General features: G+C 38.5%; 1 protein-coding gene across 13 annotated transcripts in view; it reads right to left on the minus strand.

The window, feature by feature from the left end:
- Positions 1-24,302, minus strand: part of Mycbp2 (MYC binding protein 2) — a 226,395-nt gene that overhangs the window by 10,565 nt on the left and 191,528 nt on the right. For 11 of the 13 annotated variants that reach the window (XM_041674411.1, XM_041674457.1, XM_041674467.1 and 8 more), the window contains 17 exons: positions 24,074-24,230; positions 23,696-23,920; positions 21,254-21,319; positions 19,761-20,000; positions 19,308-19,406; positions 17,440-17,520; positions 15,994-16,260; positions 15,082-15,365; positions 12,404-12,500; positions 10,584-10,703; positions 7,672-7,773; positions 6,868-6,996; positions 6,391-6,523; positions 4,447-4,550; positions 3,135-3,323; positions 2,285-2,392; positions 670-879 (listed from right to left, as the gene is read on the minus strand). In XM_041674411.1, the coding sequence (XP_041530345.1) occupies positions 670-879; positions 2,285-2,392; positions 3,135-3,323; positions 4,447-4,550; positions 6,391-6,523; positions 6,868-6,996; positions 7,672-7,773; positions 10,584-10,703; positions 12,404-12,500; positions 15,082-15,365; positions 15,994-16,260; positions 17,440-17,520; positions 19,308-19,406; positions 19,761-20,000; positions 21,254-21,319; positions 23,696-23,920; positions 24,074-24,230 (2,611 nt within the window). The remainder of the gene's footprint in view (positions 1-669; positions 880-2,284; positions 2,393-3,134; positions 3,324-4,446; positions 4,551-6,390; positions 6,524-6,867; positions 6,997-7,671; positions 7,774-10,583; positions 10,704-12,403; positions 12,501-15,081; positions 15,366-15,993; positions 16,261-17,439; positions 17,521-19,307; positions 19,407-19,760; positions 20,001-21,253; positions 21,320-23,695; positions 23,921-24,073; positions 24,231-24,302) is intronic. The other 2 variants (XM_041674438.1, XM_041674374.1) reach the window with 1 other exon arrangement.

Genomic DNA, 24,302 nt, shown 5'->3' on the forward strand with positions numbered 1-24,302 from the left:
ACTATATAATTTAACTTAATTATATGGGCAATCTCCAGTGCTTGGCTCTTCAGGATACTTTGTAGCATACCTTTCTGCATTTTTTTTTTAATTTTCTTTTTGTTTTATTGAGAAAAAAACAATTTCCGCCTCCTCCCAGCCTCCCACTCCTCCCCCCCACTCCTCTCCCCGTCCCCCCACTCCCCTCCCTCTCCCCCCACTCCTCTCCCCCTCCCTCTCAAATCTGAAGAGCAGTCAGGGTTCCTTGCCCTGTGGAAAGTCCAAAGTCCCCCCCCCCCCCCATCCTGGTCTAAAAAGGTGAACATCCAAACTAGCTAGGCTCCCTCACAGCCAGAACATGAAGTAGGATCAAAACCCAGTGCCATTGCCCTTAGCTTCTCAGCAGCCCTCATTGTCCGCCATATTCAGAGAGTCCGGTTTTATCCCCTGCTTTTTCAGTCACAGTCCAGCTGGCCTTGGTGAGCTCCCAATAGATCAGCCCCACTGTCCCATAGAACCTTCATCTGGTGATGGATGGAGATAGAGACAGAGACCCACACTGGAGTACTGGACTGAGCTCCCAAAGTCCCAATGAGGAACAGAAGGAGGGAGAAGACGAGCAAGGAAGTCAGGACCAAGAGGGGTGCACCCACCCACGGAGACAGTGGGGCTGATCTATTGGGAGCTCACCTTTCTGCATTTGTAGCAAACATAGTATGCATATCGATTCATGGCATAGCCAGCTGGGTCATTGTAAAACCTGACACCAGGAGTCGTGATTGCTTCACTCTTATGTAGACCTTCATACTCCAATCTCATTAAGGCTTTTCTTCTGACATCTTCATAGAGTTCTTTTATTGGATCAAGCAGGTCTTTTAATACTATGTGATTAATTTTGTTCTGAAATACAAATAATATTTTTAACAGAAGCATTTATGGAACAGTTCAATAAACATTTAGTGTATATTCAAGTACCAACCATTGAGCCAGGTTTAAAAATAATTCTGAAAAGTACTTTTAAAAGTTCTATTTTGCTAATAGCAAGGAATATGGGAGAATCAGAGCTCTGCTTAAAATTTTCCATTTTTTGGCTTTGTATTTCCTGATTGAAAGATATCTCCCTTAGTCTTAGCTGTTCTGAGAAAAAAGGGTATCTTGCTGCCACAGATATGACTCATGACCTCATGTGTGGGTTTTAAGTGTGTCCTGGATCCCGAGAGATGGGGTAGAGTGTCAGGTCAGAGATGACTAATTTTCTCTATACCATCTTCTCTGTCTTTTCCGTACTCCTGAACATGATTGTGTTCTGCGGCGCCATGAAAAGGAAGAAAAAATACTGTAATTTTGGATTATCCCCTAGTCCAACTAAGTGACGATTAGGCTAAGATTCTTTCATACTAAGCCCATTACAACAGCCTGTACTTAACAAAACAAGAAAGATAGAAAAGACACTGTTACATTCTTTAACAGAAGTGTTTTATTAATCATTATTAGGTTGCCTAAGCAATTCCCTACTTTACTGCTTTATAGAAAAGTGTTGTAGGGCTGGAGAGATGGCTCAGAGGTTAAGAGCACTGCCTGCTCTTCCAAAGGTCCTGAGTTCAATCCCCAGCAACCACATGGTGGCTCACAACCATCTGTAATGAAGTCTGGTGCCCTCTTCTGGCCTGCAGGCATACACACAACAGAATATTGTATACATAATAAATAAATAAATATTTAAAAAAAAAAAAAAGAAAAGTGTTGTAATGCCAGGGAAATGTTCTTATTTTAACTAGTTCTAAGAGCATCTGTTCTAAAGGTACTAAATGCCAATAGTTCACTTTTTAATAGCAAATTTCAAGTCTTGCAAGCACCAGAAGGTCCTTTTCCTGTTAGTCACTGACAACCATGTCACATGATGTAACTCTCAGTAGGTCTGAACAGTGATGTATTCACCAATAATACACAATGATGCTTAAAGTAACATTTCTCCTGCCATATATTATGTAATTATATTATATTATATTATATTAAATTTAGGCAGCTTTTACCTGACAATTCGATGACAATAACTGCCACCTCCCTAAGGTCTAAATGATAAGAAAACAGTTTGGCACTGAAGTATATCTGTAGTAACCCATAACTACTCTAGGGAGATCTTATATTTTTATTTCAGGTTCTACTTGGATGCAGACAGAAAATAATAGAGCCTGGGGGGGGGCAGAAAACAGGAATAGGAAAAAACACCTGGTAGCTATCTGAGATGAAAGCAAATATGAGAAGAAATAAAATATAAGTAAGTACGTTCAGGTTACTTCCACACCTTGCAAATGGGACACGATATGAATCCAAATGTTATCCTTGGACCAAGCCATCTGTTTTCCAAAACTCGCCGACAGCACTGTAAGTGGAATACGTGACTGCAGTCCAGCTTAAAGAAAGAACCAGAAGGACGTAAGCAAATGCAGTTATGACAACACTCAAGTAGCAGGGAGACTCTCCAATGTGAGAGAGCTGTGCGAAGGCGGCAGAGAAAAATCAAGCATTTTAGTACCGAGATCTTAGGACTTTACGAGGAACTATTGACTAGGATTTCAACTTATAATTTTTAATAATGCATTAATTCCACTAATGTGAGAACTACATATGTAAAGTAGGTTAGGTCAGGAAAATGTGAAACTATGTATCATATAGCTATCATATAGATTAAAGAAACTACTCATTTAATGAGTTAAAATTTTGTTGAGAATATTATCTAAGAATTAATTATAGAAATAGAATATACACATAAAAGTCAAAAGTTAAAGCTCTTATTTAGCAAATACAGTGCTAACTTCTATTATGTACTGAATTACATATCACTAAATACAGACTAGGTACATACTAATATTGTCTGAAATTAAGACGAGCTTAGCTATTTGAAACTCCAGTCATTTTTCCTTTCATATCATTTCATACACAGGCTCACAAAAATCATCAAGTGATAGGTGGACCCGCAGATGGAAGCAGAACATGACATAACAGAATGTCTTCTCAACATAAATTAGTGATATATATTTACAGGACACTTTTCCTTGGCAAACCCAAAGAAAGTTCTGATTATCTTTATATTTCAGAAACATGTTTCTACATCCTCCTGCTGAAATCCAGGCCCATTTAAAAGCTGAGATAACCTGAATGGCCGGGGCTGCAGAGAGCGCCTCAGTGAAGCAGATCATGCACATGTCATCGGCGTCCTGCTTGAGAGTGGTCGCGCTTTTATCACAGCCATGCAGACAGGGCAGACAGTGCTCTTCGTTCTTAACACCTCCGCACGGATGTCCACAAGGATGAGTCTTACTACAGGCTATCTTAGCATATTCCTAGTGGAGATGAATTGCAATGGCTTTACAACAGATACAAGGGGCATGCACTACTTTACATGAAATACCTATTAGAAAATAACTACTCTGGGCTTTGAGTATAAACTAGGATTGACAGAGTTTTTACTTTTAATATAATTAAAGGATTTGATTTCACATAAAAGGCACTGATCAAAAGTGAACTACGACTTTATGATTTGATGTCATATACACAGGCATTAACCATAAGGTTCTGATGTAAAAATCTCCTCCTAGTCACGAGCCTCTTTTGCCAAAAAAGAGGTTGAAAAGCCAAAACAATAAAATCACACCTTACTTATCTCACAATCTGAATACCATTCAATCCAGAGCACATTTATTCAGGATTCATGTTATTCAGGATATTTACTCAGATACTACAAGTTTGCTTTAGGCAAATAAATTAGCAAGAAACTCTGGTCAGATATATAATAACTTCTTATGTGTGTATATACGTGTGCCCACTGTCTGTGCATGTGTGTATGTGCATGTTTCTGCTGTCTGTGCATGTATGTGTATGTACCCGTTGTCTGTGCATGTGTGTGTATACCCATTGTTTGTGTATATATGTATGTGTTTGTGTCTGCTGTCTTTCTCTGTGTGTGCCTGTTGTCTGTATATATGTGTATGTGTGTGTGCCTGCTGTCTGTGCATGTGTGTATGTGTGTGTGTCTGCTGTCTGTGCATGTGTGTGTGCCTGTTGTCTGTGCATGTGTGTATGTGTGTGTGTGTCTGCTGTCTGTGCATGTGTGTGTGCCTATTGTCTGTGCATGTGTATGCCCGATGTCTGTGCATGTGTGTTCTGAGTGTGTGTTTGCCCATGGAGGCCTATGCTGGGAATCAAGCCTGGGTTCTCTGCAAGAGCAGCCACCGAGCCATCTCTTCTGCCCCATGTGGCTAGATACTTTAATTGGTTCCAGAACAAAATTAAAAAAATACTTATGATAGAAATGAATAAGCAACACAAAGGGTCACCTTTGGGCTGGAACAAAGAGAAACTGCACTAAGGCAGAACTCCAACTCCTAATTACAATAAGTGAAGATGCTTTGTGAGGACCATAGGCTCTTTCTTTCTAGGATGACATAACCTCTAACTAATACCTACCTGGCAGTCTGCGTCAGAACAAACACTGCCCACAGCAGATAACTCCGTTCCACTCCTGGACCCACAGAAGCGGCAAGCTTCTGAACTACTTGTGGTGGGTTTGCCTAGGTTCAAGCAGAAAAAAAATCTTCCATGGAGGCATGCTATTTATAATACAATATAGCTAATTTTGAAATAGCAAACTAGATTTCTTTCAGTTACTAAAGGCTGTAAGCCACCTTAAATATAAATAATCACCAAAGAGCTAAGAAACTAAAGATATATCTGAAATAAACTTGGAGAGGTTTTCAGTAGAAACTTGACCTTTTTAGCAGAAGAAACAGACTATATAACTACTCAAAGTTAGTAGACTGAGCAGATCTGGGAGCCCTTACTCAAAATATACAACACTAGATAAAGATTTTAGTAAAATCTCAAAGTACATAGAGTAAAGGGTCAATTTTTGGTATTTTATATAACAAAATTACAAGACAGTATAAAATATGATTAGATTATAAACCTGAAAAATATAAAAAAATCTACCCAAGAAACTCTGCAATTTCAAAAAGAATTTAAATATGCTGAAATATTTAAAGAAGGATAAGGATTCCTTAAAACAAAGGTATTGTGCATTCTCCCAGACAGGCACACAAGATTTAGGATCAATCACTGATTCCAGAATTGACTGCAGAGCACCTAAACCATCAGACAAGGGTGGTTTGACATTCCATTTACTAATGTAGAGAACTGACAGATTATAGGAGAGGCTTATGTTGTAACATGAATGTCACCTTCATACAGAGTGCATTTATTCAGATCCATGTCCAAGGCCAAGAAGAGAAATTTGTGTCAGTGGGACAACTGGCAGAAGGTAGCTGTGCTAAAATCCACAGATTTTCATGCTTTGTTGTAACTTTAAGTTTGTAAAATTTTATTTTATAAAAAAATAGGATGAAGCCAGGTAGTGGTGCACACCTTTAATCCCAGCACTCAGGAGGGAAAGGCAGGGGGATCTCTGTGAATGCTAGGCCAGACTAGTCTGCAGAGAGAGTTCCAGGACAGCTAGGGTGGTTGTACAGAGAAAACTCTCTTTCAAAAAACCAAACCAAACCAAATCAAAACAAGACAAAACAAAAAAAAAAAAATAGAATCAAAACTGTTTGAAATTCAAGTGTACTAGACATAAATAAAAGATTGTTTAGGGCATTGCCTAGTCATCTTTATTAATTAGTACCACAGAACTATTTGTAAAGCCCCCCAAAGCACTAAATGTACAAGAGACTCTAAGAAGTGTCACAAAGTTATAGGACTTTACAGTCGAGCAGAGGACAGCAACACAGATGTGGTACCCACAGTAGCACATTCACTTTTGCGGTCTTCATTAAAGTGGGAGGCTCACTGACAAAGATGTAGGTGACATAACACAATGGAAGTACAGAGGTTAGTGGACTGCCCAAAGTCTCTGTGGTGGTTTGAATATGAATGGGACCATAGGCTCATGTATTTCAATGCTTTGCAAGGAGCAGAACTGTATTAGAAGGATTAGGAGGAGTGGCCTTGTTGGAGGGAGTATATCACTGGGGACAGGCTTTGAAGTTTCAAAAGCCCATGCCAGGTCCAGTCCCTTTCTCTGCCTGCCTGCTTGAGGGTCAGGGCATAAAGCTCTCAGCAACTTCTCCAGCACCATGTGCCAACATGCTCTCCACATGATGATAATGAACTAACCTCTGAAACTATAAGCAACACCCCAATTAAATGTTTTCTTTGATAAGATTGCTTTGTCATGGTGTTAGTGACTTATGGGGTTTCATGACTTTTAGTCTGATGCTCTTTCTAACATAGAGGGCTGTGTCTACCAAAGCATATGCCATCAGTAAGCATCTATTTACATTAGATTAAGTAACATATAATTTATTATACATGGTGGACATGGTTCATCCTTCCCTTTTTAAGTTAATTCTTTACCTGTGTGTTCTCGGAATTCCACCATTGCCTTCATTGTTTTAGAATCTGCTAGTGCCATCAACCAAAACAGCTTCGTTCTACCACAGCCTTCATGAAGGTCAACCTTTATGGCTTCCTCTTCTTCTTTGAAGACCTGTTGTTCCATTACAGAAAAGGGACAAATGTGTTTGTGTTTCTGGGTAGAAGCATAAACTAAACACTCAGCAACAGTTTTCTTTATAAAGCACTATAAGAAGTTCCAGACATCTCCAGTGTTCTCTTCAGTCTTTACAACAGCTCCATGGTTATAATTAGGGTCCCAACTAAGTCTTGGAAAAGATAAGCATTTGCTCAGGTAATAGTTAATAAGCAAGACAACTGAGAGTTCAAATAAGGCCATAAATTCCAACGAGCATTTCCCCTACTTTACTTCCATATTACTACAGGGTTCTTTTCATGCCCCAGACACTTATCTGGGCATGAAGACAGAAATCCCACCTGTCTTTGATGAGTTTTAGTTCGTCGGTGCAGATGAAGGAATCTGTCACAGTCAGTACACAGATTTCCACAGATGTTGCAGAGGATGATGGCTGCAGTTTCACCATCATCATGGTTATCACACATAGGCTGGAATAAGATATTTTTACACGCTACATTAGACTTACAAGAGACCTCAGACAAATGTTTATGATACTGACAGACTTCATTATAAAATCTGTAAGAATTTTAGAATTTGAATGTTAAACAGAACTAGTTATTGCAGGTATATTCCGTTATCAAAATCTCTCGAAACTATCTAATAAGATTAATGTGCATGTGGTGTTGAAAGGAAGATGCAGCACTTTCTTTAGTGACTTAACATTCTCCCAGTTATATACTCAAATGTTATGAACGATAAAAACTTTTATAACAAAACTTAAACATTTATCAGAAAAAGTTGAGAAGGCCAATGACATATCCTCTCTGAAATGACTGAAGCTGTCATGAGCCTCCTCTAGCTACCCCTTCAAAGAGGGTATATCACATTGTTCTTCTTACTGTTTTTCTTCCGTTTAGCCCCAAGAATAATCACATTTTAGCACAAATCAGTCAGGTTACAAATTTTGTTGATAGAAACATGAATCAGAGAATGAGAAAGTTTTCTATATAGTCAAATATAAGCCCCTATTTCTAAAGCATGAAGTACATTTATGAAATGAACGTGGGCAAACTGGACATGTTTTCAAGAGTTTGATTTGAGCTCTCCCTACAAACTATGACTAACTACAAAGAAAAAGTACTTAGGAAACAATCTGACTTTACCATTTGTTTCTGTTGCCCATCTTTCCCCATCCACCTTCCTGATGAGAGGCGATCCACGTGGTCCTGGTCAAGAACACACAGTGATGCGAGAGCAAGCCAGAGCTGTTGAGGAGAAAGGCTGCTGCATTACTGATTATGTTGGGAGCACATTTACCAAATACTCACTGCCTGACACAGATAATAGCCAAATAACCGCTGGCTCAGTTAGGGAATGCACAGACACGCAGGAGTACCTGCATCTTCCTGACGTCACTGCATATGTGACATGCACCCAGTGGACACCAACTGAGCAGAGGATTATTTCTATACAGAACCACCATTTTCTACCGGACATGAAAGTGTCCTTTATCAAAGATGTACAAAAATCAGTCATTTACAGGAATAATATTTACTTTACATGTCTACTGTGTATTTTTCCAGCTAGCATATCTATCCAAAGCTCTATATTCCCAATGAGATGGTAAGTAGTTAGTTTTGAGTTCCATAAGTATTTGTACACATAATAAGTTATCCTACATAATAATTCTTCAGACATTTCTATTGTCTCAAATGACCTACTTTGTACACTTGCCATAAATTAATATCTAAAAAACTTTAGAAAAGTCACCTAAAAAATTGGAGGATATGGGATGTAGTGATATTTTGTTTGTGTTTTAACAAATAAAACTTGTCTGAAGATCAGAGTGCAGAGCTACGTGGCTAGAGGCCAGGGAGTGGTGACACACACCTTTAATCCCAGGACTTGGGAGATGTGGCAAAGGGATCTCAGTTCAAAGTCACCCTGGGTTACATAAAATTGAATCTGTTTAAAAAGAAACAGAGCTCACACAAAGGTGATCCCTGTACTTAGGATCCTACGACTTTAATCCCAGCACTAGGGAGGTGGAGACAGGAGTGATATGGCTGGCTGGAGAGAGGAATATAAGGCAGGAGGAGATAGGAGCTCAGTGCAGTCTGAGGTTTGATGGAGACAGATGGAGTCTCGGATATGCACTCTGAGGATAGAATCACCCCTTCTGTCTGAGCATTGGTAGTCGAGGTAAGAACTTTCTAGTGGCTGGTTTTCAGATTCTTTGATCTTCAGCATTCGCCCCTATATCTGACTCTGGTTTTTATTATTAAGACCAACTAGAATTCGTGCTACACTGGGACAGATGGCTATGCAAATGTGAGACCCCAAGTTTAAGTTTAAGCTGTTAGGACTCATGAAAAGCTGGGGATGAGAGAGTGCATGTCTGTAGTCTCAGAGCTCCTGTGCAAGATAAGAAGCAGAGACTAGGGATTACTAGTGCAGGGAGCCGGACAGGATCGCCAGCCGACATCCAGTCTTGTTGGAAATAAACAACTCCATATTTGGGTATGCCTTTGGGAGCTGCGCGTCCCCTGCTTCCCGCATGCGTGGTGGTTTAGAGTCCTTGGGCCTATCCTGACGCAGTCTAATGTCAGCTGATGGTGGCAACCAATCACAGGGCGACCCGTGTGCCTACTCCCTATATAAGCAGCTGCTTTAGTGCTCTCGGGGCCCCTCGCTTCCTGCTCTCCCTCAACCAAGAGCACTCCATTAAAGCATGATCTGAGAAGAATCCTCGTGTGGTGGTCGTTCTTTCTCGCTGGTCGAGAAGTTCGCTGCAACTAGGAGGCTTGCTGGTGGGCTGGCCTGCTGTTTGCAGCAGTAAAGTGACTGTCTCAAACCCGGTGGAAGGTGAAGACCAACACCTGAGCTGTTCTGACCTCCACATGTGCTGTAGGCACATAAGCATCTGTGCTCACACAGACGAACATATACACAAACATGCACAGACATATCACTCAAATATGCATGTATGCGATACACAGACACAAGCATACAAAACATTTTAACATTTTTGAGGCATATAAAGAGTGAACTTTAGTTTTACACAGAATGATATATTCAGTGATTAATGAAAAATTAAAAAAAAATTTTATATAAGTGAAAAGGAAATGAAGAATGAAAGAATTCATGAGTAGTAGAAAGAAGCTAACTGCAAAAATTGTTTAAGTGTCAAATTTATTATTATGGTAACATAAACTAGCTTTTTCTGTTGTAACAAGATATAACTTATCTTCTACAGACTAGCGAATTAATCTAAAATATTTCTTTAGTGAAAACTGTTCCTAATGATGTCACACTGCCCTCTAATACTTTAAATTATCTTTGGAATTATAAGGCTCATAAAACCTGGTATGTTAAAAATTAGATATCTCATTTAAAGAATGTAACCCTATTTCCTCAAAAGTTCAACCCCACCTAAAACTGGTAAGTATTATGTTAAAGAATTTTTATGGTCATTTATTTTATTTTATGTGCTGAGTATTTTGCCTGCAATGTATATACATGTACACCATTTGGATGACTGTGAAGGTCAGGACTGGGTGTCAGATCCCCTGGAAATGGAGTTATAATAGTTGTGAGCCACCATGACAGATGATGGGAGCAGAACTTGATCCTCTGCAAGGGTAACAAGTACTCTAACTGCTGAGTTTTCTCTCCAAGCCCAAGGATTGTTTTGTAAAAACAAAGCATACAACCCTAGTAGTTGTGTTACTGTTTGTCATCAGAAAGACCGTGTAGGAGGGAGTCTTATCTTTTAAGGGTCACCAGTCTGTCACAGCATAGTGCAACTACTCAATTCACTGAGGTAAGTTACGGTAAATAGGTCAGCAGGAAGATGATATACACAGCATAACTTACCCTTTCCTAACCAGTATAGCCTCAGCTTCATAAGTAATAACAGAAGTTGATAAAAGCACCATAGTGAGCAGTGATTACTACCACATTTAACTCATAACAGTCATTTTGATGAATACCTATTTAACTACAAATGTGGACAAAGCTGACTTATGGATCACACATAATGACACAGAGTAAATACAAAATAATAAAAACTTACTCTAGTTGTTGCGATACACCTCACTGGAGACCTAAATTCTTCTTCCATCTTGGTCAAGGCAATAATGGTCTCCGCAATAGCATTTTTTGTCACTCGAGACCAAGCTTCGGACAGGTGACCCTATCGGCAGGACACAGTGTCAACCCAGCAAACTCTCTTCTCTAAATCGACACCCCACAGCACAGAGAGTATTCACTTATAGTAAGACCATGAGCTTTTGGAAAGGGGCACAAACTACAAATCCTTTACAGTCTTATGAAAATGCAATTGCTAATTTCTATTTTGATGATTTTAAAGTAAACAAAAAATTTAAAGTCTGAACATTGTTTACATGTAGTGCTCAAAACATTTTATTTCCTATTTGGATAAAAATAAAAGGTACAAATAAAGCTTCTACAGTTTTAAGTTTTGGTGATAGAACCTCAATATCTAATGTGAAACATATATCCCTATTAATTACTAAATTAATTGCTTTAGATGCTAGTTCTAGAACCTAAGTGTATACATAGGTTCAATCTACAAGTATATTTCTTTCTCCTCAGTGCTGGAGATCCCACCCAGGACCCTGTGAACAGCTATGCAGATTTTTTTCAGTGTTAAAAAGGTTTATTCATTTTGAGGGGCAGGCACGATGTCTTGGTGGTTATGGTCTGAGTGCTGTACTTCCAGAGGACTCGAGTTTGAATCCCAATAGCCCATGGCAGGCAGCTCATAGTCTGTAACTGTAGCTCCAGGAGATCTCACACCTTCTTCCAGTCTCTCCAGGGAGCTGTATTTCTGTGTACAATCCCCCTACCACCATATACACATAACTAAAATTATTTTTATTTTATATGAATGAATGTTTGCCATTGCTTGCATATATGTATGTGTACTGTGTGTGTGGAGGCCAGCAGAGGATGTTGACTCTCCTGAAGTTGGAATGACAGACAGTTGTGAGCCATCACATGGGCACTAGGACCTGAATAAAGGTCCTCCTGCAAGAGCAGTCAGTTTGTTCAACTGTTAAGTCATCCTTCCAGCCCTAGTAATATATTTATTTATTTATTTTTTCACCACTGTAATATAGATTTTTAATGAGCACTAACACTTTATTAAAGAATTCAGGTGATCAAAACATTCTTAAGCATTTTCTATCAACAGACATCCCAGAGAAGGCCTATTTGCCATGAAGCTTAAGAAAATGCCCACAGTAAAGAAAAATAATAGAACATCAGCTCTCCCACACCACGTGCAGGCAGTCTGTTAGTGGGCAACTGGTCATTCTCCTTTAAATTACCTTTGTTCCCTTGGTCTCCTCCTCGGCTGTCTCCTATTGACAGTGAAATGTGAGCAGTGACCTTATGGAGCTAGCACTCGGGGGAGTACGTCCCTGTTCCTACAACCCAGATTTCCCTAAGCCAGTACCTTCAGACAGTGGTGCAGGACATCAGTAAAGAATATAAAAGTTCAAACTTAGAACTGAGAAGGATGAAAAATGTCTACTTCTCGGTCTTTTTTATTTGTTTTTGGATTTTCAACATAGATTCTTTCTTACGTTAGGAAGAAAGTATTTTATTTTATGTTTTAAGGTCCTGGAAAACTTAGCTAAATTCTCAGGCAAATTAATTGGGAGTATGAAATGAACACACTCTAATGACAAATTTACCATCCACTGACAAGAACAATGTACAGTAGTGAGCATTCTAAATATAGTCTTTAAATAAAGCTTTAAATACTAATAATGTACTTTTGTTAATTTAGCAGAGCAAGCTGTTTTCTGTGTCAATCAGACCCCTACTTAGCTCACTGCTGCTGTCATCAGAAGCAAAGGAACTTACTGCAGCCATATCCTTGATAAGTTTAATGATGATCTCTGAGATCTGAGTAGGAGTTGAGCCTTTCATCCACCAGTGGCTTTCACCACGTCGGAGGTAACTACAAAGGAAACATTATTTCAGCAGAGCATTTTAATTCTTTGACTTAATTAATTGAATGTTTTTAATTCTGTTACATTTTTATTCATGTATTTTGTTGTATGTATAAGTATGCCACAGTATACACGAGGAGGTCGGAGAACAACTGTGTGGGGGATGAGAATCAGGCCAGGTTATGAGGCTTGGTGGCAGGTGCTTCTACACGGGCCATCTCACTGGAGTCTTGCTATGAAGCCTATGTTAGCCTTTAAGTTACTAATCTCCTTCCTTGTTTACATGGGTGCTAGCATTACAGGTGTTATCTAATTATGACATCTTATTTTGTTAATCACATGTTTATTTATTATTTTCATGTGTATGTGTGTGTGCTAGCATACATGTATGTGCACACAGGCATGCAGAAGCCCTCAGAAGTCAGAAGAGGGTGTGTTAATACCTTGGAACTGGACTTATAACTACCATGTGTGTTGTGAAGAGAACCCTGGTCTTTTGCAAAAGCAGAAAATTGCTCTTAATCACTAAGTCATCTCTTCAGCCTGCAATTGAAATATACTTTTTAAGTTAAAATATTACCTACCATAAGTCTTTTTATTAAATATTAAGAAAACAACCTGCTATATCACCACTATTTCAGTGTACCTTCCATGGTCACAAATGATTTCCAGTGCACATGGAAATACAACAGAATGTGTGGCTGGATATAAGGCAACTTTACACCAGTAAGCAAACCACTGCTTAACTGACTTTGTGTTCCTGTAAGCACACTGTCTACATGGAGGAAGTGACATTTATAATGTTCTGGTTTCAGCAGCTTATTGTCACAGGTTGGCTACATAATTTACATTATTCTATCATCTCTCTAATTTTCTACTATTGCATAAAAGTACAGAACATCCTGGCACATGCACCTTTGTGCATGTATAGACACTTTTAAGAAGAACTGGTGGCAGAAAATAAGCCTATTTAAAATACGAGGCATTAGTAACTGGCACCCAGAATTCGTATTAGATGAAAATGCGTGGGGCTGGATTCCAGCAGCAGGACGGTAGCTCTCCGCTGCAGTCCAGTTCCAGGACAGCCAGTGCTCTCCTCTGACCATCAAGAGCACTGCAGGGATGCAGTGCATGCACATGCTTGCAAGCAAAACATTCATGTACATCAAATAAAGACAAATAAAAAAGAAAACGTTTATTCTTTCATAATGTTCTTAAGCACTCTATGTATTTTGTTATTTAAATAATTATATTTATATATATGTGTGAGGTATGTGTGCATGCATATGTTTGCTTGTGGATGTGGGTACATATGTAGGCCCAAGACACACTGGGGTCTTCATGTCTCACCTTCTATCAAGACAGGGTTTCTTACTGATCCGGAGCTCACTGTTTTGTTTACTAGTCTGGTCCTCCAGCTTGTTTAGGGAAGTCTTTGTCTCTGTTTCCTACCCCTGGGAAAATAGGCAGGGTCCACACCCAGCTGGCTTTTCCATAAGTTTTGGGATTTGAACACTGGGTCTCAGGCTTATGCTGCAAGTCCTTTCCAGGCAGAGCAATCTCCCCGGCCCCTAGTTGTTTCCTTTCTATTTCCCTGGCCTCTTGTCCTCTGTTCACTGACATCTGTAACTTTTTCTGTGAACTGTTACTGATATTTATCTACTGTTTTTTTTTTTGCTCTTTAATAAACATTATTTTAATCTTACAGCCTGTTGTGGAATATTATTTTAACATGTGTCACATTGGCTTATGCTGTGGAACATCTCTTTAATGATGCAAAGATGTGCTGCATTCTTTTATGTTACATTTGTTTAATTCTGTGAAGTTATGCTACTTTGCCTGCCTAAAACACCTGACTGATTTAGTAGAGAGCTGACTGGGCCAATAAGGAGGCAGCAGAGGGATAGGCCTTGCTGCCAGGCAGGGAGAATAAATAGAAGAGAAAAAGAGGGAGGAGAGAGAAAGGATAAGGAGAGGAGGACAGCAGGGGCCAGCTTGTCACATAGCCAGCCACAGAGGAAGAAGGAAAGAGAGGTATAAAGAACAGGGAAAGGTAAAAGCCCAGAGGCAAAGGTAGACAGGTTAATTTAAATTAAGAAAAGATGGCTAGCTGGGTGGTGGTGGCGCACGCCTTTAATCCCAGCACTCAGGAGGCAGAAGCAGTTAGATCTCTATGAGTTAGAAGCCAGCGCATGGTCTACAATTCAAGTTCCAGGAGAGGTTCCAAAGCTACAGAGAAGCCCTGTTTCAAAAAACCCGGAAAAAAAAAAAAAAAAAAAGAAAGAAAGAAAAGCTGGCTAGAAACAAGCCAAGCTAAGACCAGGAAGAGTAAGTCTCCTTGCATTTATGGGACACATGGTACTAAGCAGAGGTAAAAAGCCACGAGGTAGAACACAGATTAATATAAGCTGGTTAATTTAAAGGTTTAAGAGCTAGTTAGGAACAAGCCTAAGCTAAAGCCAAGCTTCCGTAATTAATAAGAAGTCTCTGTGTCATTATTTGGGAGCAGGCAGTACAAAGAAAGTCTACCTACAGGTGAAATTGGTTATGTTTTAACTTTTTGCCATTAAAATAGAGGGAATGACAAACCTGGAGTTGAAAATCATTGGCAGGGTGACTGTTGTAACACCTTTGCCCACCGTGGTGCCAGCTGTCCCAGTGATGGTGGTCCCCTTGGCTTTGAGCTGGACAGTGAGTGCTTTGGCAATGCATCCCAGAAACATGTCCAAGATACCCAGCTTATTCCAGTCTCCTTTCTCAGTTGAGTGAATGATATCACTGATGTCTGCTGGGGGCAGAGATTTCACTCCTATGATGCTGGCCAGACGACTGGGGGTCACTTCAGGCAAAACTCGTCTTAGTAAGGAGGTCACCTGATAAGGAGATTGAAAGAATACATTTAAACAATGCTTTACAGTTATTTAAAATATGCCTCATTCCTATTCTGTAGCTTTGAAATCTATGGAAAGAACAGAAACACAATTTAATACTTTTAATAAGTTATACTTTTAATGTTGAGAAGGAAAGAGTATGACTTAAACATTTTTGAATTATCAGTGTGGTAGTGACCACCTAAGAAAGCTTGAAAAAATAAGTCTTTTACCTTTGTTCTGGATTAAATGAAATAATATGTCTCTCGGCAAGAAGTTAATCAATATACAGAATACTATTTACACACTACAGCGGTAAACTGGAACAGAATTTTCAGCAATAAAAAACACGGAGTTGCAGGGCATGGTGGCACACATTTTTAATCCCAGCACCCAAGCAGAGGCAGGCGGATCTCTGTGAGTTTGAGGCCAGTCTGGTATATAAAGTGAGTTCCAGGACAACAAGGGATACACAGATAAACTCTGTCTCAGAACAAAACAAAAACAAACCACAGAGTTAAAGTCTGATCCCAAAGAAAACAAAGTAATAAAAGCTCATGTTTAAGGTCTTCTGGTTTTTAAGTTGTCAAGCAACAGAGAAGAAACAGAAGGATGTGGAAGGATGGGTCACCTGTCTCTGGACCCTAGGAGAAGCTGTGTGAAGCAGAGAAAAAAGGTCTTGAAGTAAAGTCAGCTGCTGAGCCAGGTACTGCCTGCCAACATTGGAGCCGCTTAATGCTAGGACCATGGAGAGCAGCTCGAAGCAGTAAGCATCTGAGGAGGCATCTTCGTCGTTGGGCTGGGAGTTGGCATTTTCCTTGCTGGATATGGCATGTTCCCACTCTTCACGAACTCGTGTGGCTTCCATGCGAATAGCCTGGACAATGTGAGCACAAACCTATGCGAAGGCAGCATAAAGAATATAAAATTTTATTTGTAAGTCTTTTTATTACTATTACTAGAATAAGCAAGAAATGCAAGGAATGCAAGTTAATGCTTGACTTAATACTCTTTTGTCAGTATAGTCTCAATATTATCCTCTTAACTCATCTTAAAAACAATGGAACAAAACTAGGGGAAACTATTACAAAATCTCAATAATTAAATCATTTGATATAAATAGCCAAATTAATGAAGCAAAAAATAAAATATAAATTAAATTTATGCTGCTTTTTTCTCTTTAAGAAGATTTAATGTTATGAAAAAATAATAGGGTAAAAAGTAATCAGTATTTTATCTCTCCAGTTTTTGATGAATCTCCCTATGCTACCTAGACTAGGATTAAATTCAAGCCCTCCTTCCTCTGCCATCCAAGGAGAGATCACAGATGTGCCTTTGTGCTTAGTTTCTGTCTGTCTTCTCAAGTGCAGATTTTAGGTACCTAGCATTCCTGTACAAATCTAGACTTACTCCACTACCTACTTATAAAAATATTAATAATGGTACAGTTAGCATTATTAACTGCTCAGACCTATCCTTCCTAATTGAAAAAGATGGGAAGAAAATGTCATCTGTTACAGTTGGGTATTTACAACTAAAATAAAATAATGTACCCAGGTAGGTGTAGAAACTCCCATCTACACTCCCAGCATTTGGGGTGCTGAGAGAGGAGGATTGTGAGTTTAAGGCAGGCCTGGCTACCATAGTATAGTTGTTTCCAATCAATCAATCAGCCAATCAATGTATTTACCCAGGGTACTTGGCAGCTACCTAGCTAAGGAAAACAGAGGACCAACAAAGTGAGGCAGCAAATAATAGTGAGAGAAGAGAGTTAACGTCTGTAACCAACGCTCTCCCCTCTTCTGTTTTTGTTTTATTTTGTTTCACAACATAGCCTGGACTAGACTCAAATTTCCTTCCTCCACCTTCTAAGTGCTGGGGTCACAGGCTCTTCAACATGATGCAGATATGGCAATGCAGTCACCCTTTCTAGGAAAAGGCAGACACACATTCTACAATGTATATTCCACAATGAAAAAGGAGCATTAAAAAGCCTTAATGAATTTCGATGATATTTTAGACTGAAAATCCCCAGACAACCTAACAGACAAAGATCACTGAACAGATGCTAACTAACCTGCTTTTGTAAGTTAGTCAGTTTACTCCTGCTGAATATGATTCCAACCATGTGTTCTTTCAGATCAGCATCGGATGTTGCCTTTATATAGGAAAATAGAAACAAGAAAGACTCCTTAGAAAAAAATTTGTATATTTGACCTTCTAGAGTGCCATGAGAAATAACTAAGCAGGTGCTCTGAGGTGCATTTATTTTAAGTTGAGGTGTATTGCACTAAGACAAAGGAAATAATTTTGACAAAGTGAATACAAAATAAACAAAATTTGAGAAAGAAAAGGTCTCAAACTCCCTTAAAAATCAGAAAAAGAGGAAGATATAAAAATCAAAGCAAATACATGGAAATAAATGGTAAAGGAGATGATTTCTACAAATAAAAGTGACAATAAAACTAAAAGCTATTTCCTCAAAAACACTGAATGCACTCTACACTACCCAAGAGAGAATGAAGACACAAACAGTCAACACAAGGAATAAACAAGCTTCACTACAGATACTAAAAAGATAGTAACACTGTATTGTACGTGATTTATGCTTACAAGTCAGTAACCCAAACAGACTAACAAAACTATTAAAGCTTTCTCAAGGAGAAATGGGTAGTTAAAAGAGCCCTGTACTTAGTACAGAAAGCAAATTTCTAGAAGGCAGCTTTTTATCGTACATGAGCTAGAGCAGACATAACTCTATGCAGACAGTTGTTTCCATCTTAGTTGTGTCTACATCTTTCCTCATTTATTTATTTTTAAACAAAATATTTAAAAACAAAACAAAGCATATATGCCATTTATCTCTTTAAACTAAGCAGTTTCAGTTGTTTTTGGCATATTCACAGATATGTGTACCTATCTCCTGAGTTAACTGGAGATCATTGTCATCACCCCCAAAGAGATACTATACTATGTATCTATCATCCTCTAGCATCTTTATTATTATTGAAAACAAGCTACTCATTAACTATAGATCATAGCATTGATTATTCTACTGAATGACAGTTAAGAAAATAAAAAAGAGAAATGTACAAGACTCCCTATTTTGATGTAATTGCTTTGCAAACTAGGAAGAGAAGAAAATGTCCTTGATCTAATTAATAGTATCTACACACATACACAAAAAAATCTTCAGATAACACCACACTTTCCTTTAAGATCCAGAACAAGGTAGCTATCTGTTCTGCATGCTGTGCTGAGTTTTACACAATACTGTAACCCAAGGTTGAGGCTTTCCCCTTAGGTGCAATGTTTTATTTCAGAAGCGGCAAAGGAACTCTTTAAAATAAAGTCATAAAGCATTAAAAAGTAGTTATTTCAGTGAAAATTTACTGCACACATGTTTAACAATACCACATGGGTCAAACACAAATTAGATATGTATGTGATCTATAAGGTATGATTCAGTGGAAGAGATAAGACGCATGTGTAGACAAACAACATGAAAGAAACCAAGAAGACACAGAAGCAAGATAGAGTATTATGAACTTTAGCAGACAAAAAAACTGTTTTCCATGTGAGTAAATTGTAGAGACGTTCCCTCCTATTTTTGAGCTAGGACCAAAGAGGACAAATACAATGGAGGAGGGAGAAGATAACCAATGGGTACAGTTTAGTGATTTTAAAGACTCCAACGGCAACCAGCAAGCACCAGTACTTAGCAGCTTCTATATAAAGTAGATGTAAAACTCCAGCTAGCTCAGATATGGAAAGGTGAGTTGCTTTCAGATAATTCCTGTTCTTTCTAATGCAAATAAAAATATAAGCTACATATAAACTGTTGCCACATACTCATTAAAATGTACAGTAACCAAAGAGTTAGTTGTCTTACCAAAAGTAAGAAAATGAAAATGAGACATAAAATTTTAGGCTACAAATAAATACATTGTGTACTTTTTCCTCTCCTTCAGGTGATGACAAAAGTGCTTTTTCCTCTTGCTCTGGTGTAGGTTCAGCATCGCCAGAGATGAGTTTTCCAAACACCTGACAAAGAAAGCAGCCGCATGAGAAAGAGCTAACAGAGTGATTACCCTTGGAAAGCTGGCCAGCTTTCTAATTCTGAAAAGTTTTAGTTAATTAATGATTTTGAGACAGGGTAGAATTCTAGCCCAGGCTGTCTTTAAGTCCTGATGCTAGTTCTGCAGGTGTTGGCTGCCACGCTCAACCTCGACTCTGAGGAGCCCCTCTAAGAACGCTCCTTCACACAGAACTATCACCACCTTTCTCAAACTACAAACGCAGAAATGAAAATGGGCTGAATCTGAAGACAGAAAATTCTAATACAATATTTGTTGTACTCTCAAAATATATGTCAATTTATAGTGTAAGGACACTCACTTGAGATGTAATAAGTCTGAATACTCGGAGAGTCTCAGCTTCACAGTTCCTTTGCTGAGCAACACTGGCTGAGATCTGACCTGCGATTTTTGTGCTTTCACCATCTTTCCAACCCAGGACTTTTACTTGTCGAACTCTTAATGTATTTTCTGGGCCCTTTAATTCAATTTTGATGATGTGGTTATCGCCTCCTGGGAGTTCACTTGTTACCCAGCCAATATGCCTGGAATCCAAATCGACCTGGTTGAGCAGAAACAGGACAGGAACCTGATACAGCAGAATCACTTATCACTGTCCAGGGCTTAGCATCAGTAATGGCAAGCTCGAATAACAAACAACTGCAAAGATATTATCAGGTTAGTCCCATTATCTTATTTAAGTTTTGTGAGGTCAAGTAGTATTATTTACAGCAGATAGAATAAAGAAGAAAGTGAAGTTAACAGAGGTTGAAAGTCTCAGGAGGTGAAGGAGTTCAGAATTAATACAGGCCTGACTACCATATGGTTTCCCCTAACGAATTATGAGAGCAGAACTATATACTTTACATGATTCACCTACACTGCTTCTCAATAGAAGATAAACAATGAGGCCCTGCTTTATGCATCCTTATGTTAAACACCACTAACAAACAGGTACTTTCATTGTGCTGGTACTTCAGATGTATATGTGTCTTTTATCAAGGATTGAATGCCTATACAGAGAAAAATGGGTTTTGACACTACTCTTTCAATGAAATTAAAATTACTCTCATTGTATTTGATAACTAATAAGGGAACAGGAGACCTCAAGATGATTTATTTAAACATTTGCTATTAAATTTGTGACGTCAACACTTCTAAATTAGAGAGACGAAGCAGGAAAAGCACCCTACTTTTTGGATAATTTCCCCAGATTCTTTAGCATTGGAATATTTCTCATCCTAAATCTCAATATGATTTGAGAAAAGAAAAGAAATCAAAGAAACTCATTAAATTTTGTGTAACAAAGTGCCCCTAGAAGAACAGCTCTGGAAAGGGTTTGGTTATCTCAGTTTTGAGTTTGTGCGTAACCTCAGACCTGTGCCCAGATATGGCTTTACTTGTTTCTAGAATTGTTTTGTAAACAGTCATGCAACCTAGATATAGCTGCTTAGCCAAAACCCAGTTTTTTTTTTTCAATTTTGTTAAGGCTAACAACCAATTTTAACTTAAGATATAGGTGCATGAAGTTGGTGACTGTGAATCAGATGAATTTAAAGGCATTCAAGTCTTTGTAAAGCAATGACAGACTGGAGACTGTAGTTATAATGTAACATTATAGGCTCATTATCAAAGACACTTGAGGAAATACTCCTAAGACATCTAGCACTGGTATGGTAGTTCTTGGTCCACAGACTATTTGTCAATTTATTACTTTGTAAATAAATGATTTTTCATGTTCTCCTGGTAGCATGCCAATACGGAAACTCAATGGTAAAAGCAGAGATGAAGAAAAAAAGACAAAATTTCAATTACCTGCTTTATTCTGCACAAATCTTCTACTGCTTTACCAGTTAAGAAGGTCATTGAGGTAACTTTATTCTATAACAGACAATTCAAAATAGTTATAGTATGCCCCTGCTCAGAAGATCTATAATAATGCCTTACAACCCACAAATGCCACATTATTGCTCTGCTGTGTTGTCAGTCCTAATTGACTCCATACCAATTATCGAACTAACCACAGTACCTACAATTCCAGCTATCTCTTTCTTACAGACACTTAGATTTTAATATGTGTGGGAGCTCACATGTGACTCAGTTTCCATCTGGAGTCAATTCTGACTTGAAAAAGTCATTTGAGTTCAAGCTTGCCTGCTCTGCCTGCATCCTTGATGGCTGTGAGCACACGGGAAAGAGCAATTGGTCCATGAGAAAAGACCATATTATCTACTAAGACACAAACTTGGTGAATGCCAGCCGAGGGCACACAGATAGAAGTAAAAACTGCTTGCTCAAGGACAGGGATTAGATACTGACTGTGGTTAGTTACTGACTGACTGTCTATGCTGTGCTTGGTTCTGTTTTTATATATACGCAGGCTCTGAAATAAACTCACGGATGGTTGGTATTCACCAATAGACCTTCCAGATCTATTATGTGTTTTCTGTCTCAGTTTCTTACAACTTCGTGATTGCTTCCAGATATCCAACCCGACTTTGTTGGAGCAGGCTCCAACATATGTGCTTTCTCAATTTGACCTTTCTCCCTTTAATCAGGTTCTAATCATTCAATTCTGTATCTTCATGTAGTATTTTTAACAATCCTGCTTGCTATATTCCCTGTTTTGGAAGCACATGAAAAAGAAAGGTCACTTAGCTAACAGGTATTTGTTAACGATGACTTTCGATAGGTCATCCTAGTAAGTGGTATTCTATTCCTTTAAAATACTTGTCAAGTGAGAGAAGGCCACATTCACACAGGATGTAAATATTCAACAGTACATGTGCTGTGTTTCAGTTCTGGGGACCAGTGACCCTGGCACTAGAGTTAAGTAGTTGATATAAAGTACATCAAAAAATAGGCTAACAGTAACTCCTCCTGAGTTGCTTATTATGGATTATTTATGTCAATGTAACTCAAAACAAAGGCTCACTGGTGGGTAGTTTGGGAGACAAAGCAATGTATTTTCTCAAGGAACATATTTCTAACATAGCTGTCTTTTAAAAGGAAAGCAGACCTTACCTGACATACTAGATTTTTGTTTTTTTTTTCCACAATGATTATTGTTAAACTCTCTCTATTTAATAAAAACAGAAATTCAATTTGATTGTAATAATCACTGTGAGGGGAAGTATGTCCTGGTGTAAGATGTACTATGAGTCAAAGATAAATTTGTACTGAGCAGCAAAAGCCAGTCAGAAACGTCTTGACTTTTTCTTGTAAGATAAATTACTTATACCCATTGGAAAATCCTGCTTCTAAAGAGGAAATAAGCTTATGTTATGTTAGCTTGGGCCTCTTTTCTTATTTGTCACTAGGGAAGCATAGACTAAGGAGCTGGCACTTGGTGTGGATGGTAGGTTACTGTAAGTGGCTTGTAGAGGGAACTAATGTGGTTGGCTTTACACGCAGGTTAGTTGAGATAAACCCCACTATTTTCATGTTTTCAATAAATCAATATGCAAATGGATGGGTGCAGATCAGCAACAGTTCACAGAAATCCACTAAAACCATCTACTTTGAAGTAAAAATTCGAAGAAGTCTCCTTCCCCAAGACCGAGGACAAAAGAGGAAGTCTAGCAGCTGATGCTGTTTTCTGGCTCAAGTAAATAAGATTATTTTCTATTGTCCAGTGACTTTTATGGAAGAATGCTTTAATCTGCTGGAATGCTCTGTTAGAGAGACTAGGCTAGGAAGAGTGTAGATCATGGCTATTAACATTAGTGTAGAGATCATCCACCTCTAGCCCTGATGACTGAGGGCGTGAGGAAGAAGCCTGTAACTATGTATACTGTGGGTCAAAGCAGATCATTACGGTACTGCAAACAGACAGAATAAAACAAAAATAACCAAAAACCCAGTGGAAAAAAGGGAGTAATTTTTATGTCAGAGTTATCATCTAAAGAGGATTTCTCTACTGACTCTTAGGATCTGGGGAACACATTATAAAGGAAATTCTAGGCCAATGAAATTTCTTAAACAAGCACACAGAGGTGGAAAAGTCAAAGGTAGACCTTATTCTTGTTCAGTTGTAGCCATGGTATATTTGTGATCAGATCTCCTTTTAGAATTTAGAGCCCAGTGTTTCCAGCCATATAAATCTGTTCTTAGGTTTAAGAAACATTTGAGGAATATAAAAATGTTTGATTGGAGAAGTCCCAAAAGATACACTTCTTTTGTAAACTCAGAAATGAGGATGTGTATGTACGTAGTATAAAAGAACAAATAAATCAAAAATTAAATTCCCTCTCTTACCCCAAGATCCCGGGAATTGTCCACATGAACAGATACATAACGGGCATTAATTCCTTTTACACAGTTGATAGTGATGTTCTTAGTTTTGTTTTTATCTTCATCTCCTGATTCCCAAAAGGTTTCTGTGGAGCCATCTGTCAAACTGCCAATCATGGCAGGTCGGCTTGATGTTTTTATGTCAACAATGCTGGTCAAGTCCTTTAAGCACATAACTACACATGACTCCTAACAGAAAGAAATGTAAGCATTCATAGTATTAAAAATCTTTCATGATTTAAAAACAAGCATTCAATAGTAAATAATGTAATCAAATGGTGTATGAATCACTTCCTACATTCCCCACTGTTAACTATTAGAAGAGACACATGAGTGACTGACCTGGCTCATGGCTTCAAAGCCAGACTGTATGCTGATACTGAAACTCTCCTCACTGTCCCCATCGTCGGACTTAGACAGAATATTGTTAATGTGATGGAAGACATTGCTCTGGTGGAGGAACTGATGATCGGACTGCTTGAACTTGAGGCTCCAGCATCTAAAACGTATGAATAATATACAAAATAATTATTTTCTAGGCATATCTAAAAGTTCTCAAAGAGGCTACTTT

This window comes from Microtus oregoni, unplaced genomic scaffold (assembly GCF_018167655.1).
Source record: "Microtus oregoni isolate MIOR12 unplaced genomic scaffold, Mior012 000001F_ref0000356, whole genome shotgun sequence".
Taxonomy (NCBI): Eukaryota; Metazoa; Chordata; class Mammalia; order Rodentia; family Cricetidae; genus Microtus; species Microtus oregoni.